The sequence below is a fragment of the Camellia sinensis genome, chromosome 7 (genome assembly GCF_055761805.1).
Source record: "Camellia sinensis isolate YWXY chromosome 7, ASM5576180v1, whole genome shotgun sequence".
Classification (NCBI taxonomy): domain Eukaryota; kingdom Viridiplantae; phylum Streptophyta; class Magnoliopsida; order Ericales; family Theaceae; genus Camellia; species Camellia sinensis.
In genome coordinates, this window is record NC_138967.1 from 182712358 (window position 1) to 182717005 (window position 4648).

Here is a 4648-nt window from a genome sequence, read left to right on the forward strand (position 1 = left end):
ATTTAATGAATCTTTAAAAGATTTTTACACAAATTTTATACTTTTTAGGTGATTTTAAATTAAGTGAATCTAAAAAATTAAATTTTTTGGTTAAGATATTAAAATTTTCACTTAAAAATATATATATATATATATATATATAAATTGAAAACTCAACCTTCATTTGGCAAGATGGTTGGGATTAATTTAGTCCACTAAAAGATAAAATAAACTAAAAAATTAATAATACAAAATGTCACATTCAACCATATTCATTTCACAAGTTAAAAAAAAATTATAACCATTTCACTTTTTTCTTACGAAACTATAAAAAGTGTCAAAATTTTATTTTTTTAACCAAATTTAAATAATTAAAAAAATAAGTTAAATTATTTTTTTCCCAAACGAAGGTTCATAAAACTATTTTAAAAAATTCCAAATGACATTGACCAAATTAACCAAATATTTCAAATTTTGATCCCATTAACCAAGGGCAATTTAGCAAAAAAAAAACACTAGTCTGTCAACATTCTTTTTAAACAGCCTTTCCATTTCCAAAACTCCCAAAAACAACCTGTAAAACCCCAAAAACCAAACCCCTTCTTTCTCTCTCTCTCTCTCTCTCTCTCTCATTGTCATTGTCGTTGTCATTCTCATTCTCATTCTCATTCTCATTCATGGCGCTCCCTCAATTTCACTTCCTTCTTCTCCTAGCCCTAATCTCTCTCCTCTCTATCTCCTCCTCCTCTTCCACCACCACCATCCACGAGCTACTCCGCTCCCACGGCCTTCCACCTGGTCTCCTCCCCAATTCCGTCAAGTCCTACACTCTCTCCGACACAGGCCTCCTCGAGGTCTACCTCGATCAACCCTGTTTAACCAAATTCGATACCATGGCCTTCTACGACAGCGTCGTCAAAGCCAATCTCACCTACCGGAGTCTCTCCGGCGTCCAAGGTCTCTCTCAGGAAGAGCTCTTTCTATGGCTTCCTGTTGTCGATATCCTCGTCGATGATCCCAAATCAGGCCTCATATTGTTCGACATTGGACTCGCTCACAAACAGCTCTCTCTCTCTCTGTTTGAAGATCCACGCGATTGTAAATCTGATCAAGGTAAATTGGGTTTAGTTTTTACATTGATCGCCATGAAAATAATTCAAATAATTCAATATTTTTTTTTTGTGTGGGATTTTTAGCTTCGTTTGATTGGGTTTTTGTTGTGATTTTGTGGGTGTGAAATAGATTTGGATTTCAACGGCGATGATATCACTGATCTTGTTCACGGATGCTCCTTGACTGTCTTTAAACTCTCTGTTTCTCTCTGTCTATATCTATCTGCAAAAATGCATGCTTTGAAAAAGTATTTTATGCTTTTTAAAATTTTGAAAATTCAGTCTCTTTAGTTGTGTTTTTTGTTTTTTAATTTTTTAGAAGTCAAAAGTTTATTCATAGAGAAAATCTATACTCCTATAAAAAAATACAACAACAATGATTTGATAGTTTTATTTTTGCAAATAAAATGAGTTTTAGTTTTAAAGTGAAATGGCCACATTAAATCATATAATTTTATATAATATCATGTTTATGTAACATTATTCTTTTAAAACGAGCATAAAATATTAATAAAATGATGATATAGAGTTGAGAACCTATCATTTAAAACAAAATATTTATCAAAATGCTTGTTAATATCAAAATGCCATCACTTATTTCCAGTAAATGATTTTGTATAAAATTTTTGAACAATAGCATTTTATTTTTGAAATCTATTTTCGAGAAATTTTTATAAAAACATCTGTCTGGTTGATTTTTCAAACAATTTTTTTGAAAAAAAAAGAAATTATTATTTTCATATAATTTTTGAAAATTAAAAAATAATGGTGCATATTTTTATCAAACTATTTAAAAAAATTTGAGAAAACAAGTTATGAAAATTCAACTAAACAGAGATCAAAAAGTTGTAAAGATATGAAATTCATGTATTTTGAAACTTTTAATTGGTTTATTTTTTTTTTAGAACATGCCAAAAATAAATAAATAAATTTGAGAACACAATCAAATTAAATTAAGGGGCTATGATCTAAAAAAAGGAAATGGGGTATGATCTAAAAACAGAAATAGAATCATTCTTTTCTTGTGCCAAATTAGTTAAGTTACATGCATGTAGAACTCTCTTTTTTTTTTCTTTTTTTTTTAACATAATAGTTGAATTGTGTGCAGGTGTGTTGATGAAGAATGCAAGGAAAAAGAAAGGGTTATTTGAAGCACAAAGATAGAAGAAGAAGATCATGCCAAATCTTAAATTATAAATTTATGTTTTTAATAATAAATATTAAATTTAAATTAGGTGTTCTTATGTGGTTTTTTTGGTGGTGGTGGTAGGATTGTAAAGAGAATGGAATCAGATCTACTAATCATGTTTATGTTCCAACTTACTCATTTCTTTTTGTCCTCGTCTATGTTGATTAGATAACGATCAAAGCAACGGATCTTTATCTTTTGTGTAAATCTTTTTTGTTTTATTTTTCCTTATTATTATTTACTGAAATTAGGAAAAATTGTGCTCTGCACCACTTTGTTTTGGAAAGTAGCTTATAAGTTGATTTTTTGGTTTATTATAAAAATATTTATAAAAAATAAAAATATAATGTGATCTAAATAAATCAATAAACTAATAAGCTGACTTATAAATTTGTTCTCAAGCAAAGTCATATCAATCTCACTTTGTCTCTGATTACCTTAGTTAATTCTTACACTTTGAATCAAATTATAATTGGATCTAATCGAATGACATCGTTTTAAAATTGACGAAAAATAAAAATGTAAGAATTAAAATAAAATCTTGATAAAAGTACAAGAGTATTGAAAATTAAAATGGAGGAACTAAAGTTGGAGCTTGATAAAAGTATAAGGGTGTCATCATGTGATTAGTCTTTGTTAATTTTCAAAAAATTGTTTTGTAAATAAATTATGCGTTACTAACTCAAAATTTAATTAACAAAAAAAAAAAAAAAAAAAAAACATAAAGAGAATGATATAATAATTCGTAATAATATTTTAATTATTTTAATCTATTGAGAAATGAGGCCTAAATGCAAAATATAGGAGGGGATTGTGTAATTCGCCCTAGGAAATAGTGTGAAGGTTTTGATAGATTTCTCACTCTTCACGGATGAAATTCATTCTTCACGGATGAAATTTCAGCATACTGACCAACGATTTCTTGGACTTGGTAAATTTTTGTCAATCTAAAACCCACTTCACTGCCATAACACAATTGTCATGTTCATAGCTATAGGGTTCGTTTGACAAATGATGTTTTTTTATAGATTCACTCTCTGGGTCTTCAGTGTACAAACAAAGATTTTCTTGGATTTATCAAATTCTTTGTTGTCAAATTCATAATTTGTGAGGATTCATATATGTAAAAGCCCAGTTGAGTAGTCCTTTATTTTAAAGTTTAGTTTGGAATGTTGGTTGATTTTTTAGTTTTTTTAATTTTTTAAGGATAAATTATATTAATAGTTTTTATAATTTGGAATTCGTATTATTTTAGTTTTTGACTTTTTAATTGTGATATATTTGACTATGAATTTTGAATCTTATTTTAAATAAGAATAATTGAAGATACCATTGTTTAATTTTAAGGGTAAAATCATCAATTTAATAAAATATAAACTAATTTGACAAAAATAAATGTCAAAAAAATATTTTTAATTTTTTAAAAATTATTTTATCCACTAATGAAAAAATTATGTAAAATTGATAAAAATTACATGATTAATTTTTAAAAATTAATTTTACATGATCATCATCCAAACAAATAATAAAAATTAATTTGGTAAAAAAAATAAATAAATGTCTAAAAGATGTATCAATTTTACATAATTTTATTTTTAGTCTGTAGAAATAATTTTTAAAAATTTAAAAATATTTGTTTGACATTTATTTTTGTCAAATTAGTTTATATTTTATTAAATTGACGATTTTACCATTGAAAAATCTAATGATATCTTCAATTGTTCATATTCGGAACAAGATTCAAAATTCAGGGTCAAATGTGTCACAATTGAAAAGTCAGGGACCAAAGTGACACAAGTCTCAAACCATAGGGACTATTAGTGCAATTCATCTATTTTTTAATTATTTTAATTTGGAGTTAAAAAGTCTCATTTAAAATAGAATTTTTTATTTTTTTAACTTTTGTGAGAAAAAAATAAAATATTTATAATTTGAATGTGACATTTTGTCTTATATAACTATTTCAAAAATGCTTTAGACCACTAATTAGTGGTGGCTCTAATGACCCACTGCCACATGTGTTTTGTGCCTTGTTTTTTTTTTTTCTTTTTTTTTTTAATTGCCACCTCACTAGTGGTGGTATTAGTGATGATAAATTAGTGGTCTATAACATTGCTCATAACTATTTTAATCTAAAGGAGCATCCCAAATGGAGTTTTAATTTATTTTGAGTTACTTTCAAATGTTTTAAGATTGGTTTGGGAAGTGGGTTGGCTTTTTTAGCTTGGGCTAAAAAGTTTGTTTTGGAAGGAGTTTTTGATTTTTTGACTTATTTGACTTTTTTTATGAGAGAATAGTGTAATGATTATGGGTTGAATGTGATGTTTTGTTTGTTGTGGCTAAAATAACCTATTTTGTCTTTTGTGAC

The 4648-nt window shown here is 27.0% G+C and overlaps 1 protein-coding gene across 2 annotated transcripts; it reads left to right on the forward strand.

Moving 5' to 3' along the window:
• The first annotated feature begins 497 nt into the window (after positions 1 to 497).
• LOC114280254 (uncharacterized) lies at positions 498 to 2487 on the forward strand. 2 transcript variants are annotated; one of them, XM_082880070.1, is made up of 3 exons: positions 550 to 1092; positions 1222 to 1339; positions 2200 to 2487. In XM_082880070.1, the coding sequence occupies exons 1-3, from the start codon at positions 657 to 659 to the stop codon at positions 2240 to 2242; spliced, it is 597 nt and encodes a 198-aa protein (XP_082736196.1). In that variant the 5' UTR covers positions 550 to 656; the 3' UTR covers positions 2243 to 2487. The 2 variants fall into 2 exon arrangements, with proteins under 2 accessions (XP_028078434.2, XP_082736196.1); XM_028222633.2 differs by lacking the exon at positions 1222 to 1339 and having other exon boundaries at positions 498 to 1092.
• The last annotated feature ends 2161 nt before the right edge of the window (positions 2488 to 4648 follow it).

Bases quoted from the DNA above. Each gene is read 5' to 3' on its own strand.
- LOC114280254 (XM_082880070.1), top strand. From the start codon at position 657: ATGGCGCTCCCTCAATTTCACTTCCTTCTTCTCCTAGCCCTAATCTCT. The intron at 1,093-1,221 runs GTAAATTGGGTT...GGTGTGAAATAG, and splicing joins CGATTGTAAATCTGATCAAG to ATTTGGATTTCAACGGCGAT. The intron at 1,340-2,199 runs GTATTTTATGCT...AATTGTGTGCAG, and splicing joins AAAATGCATGCTTTGAAAAA to GTGTGTTGATGAAGAATGCA.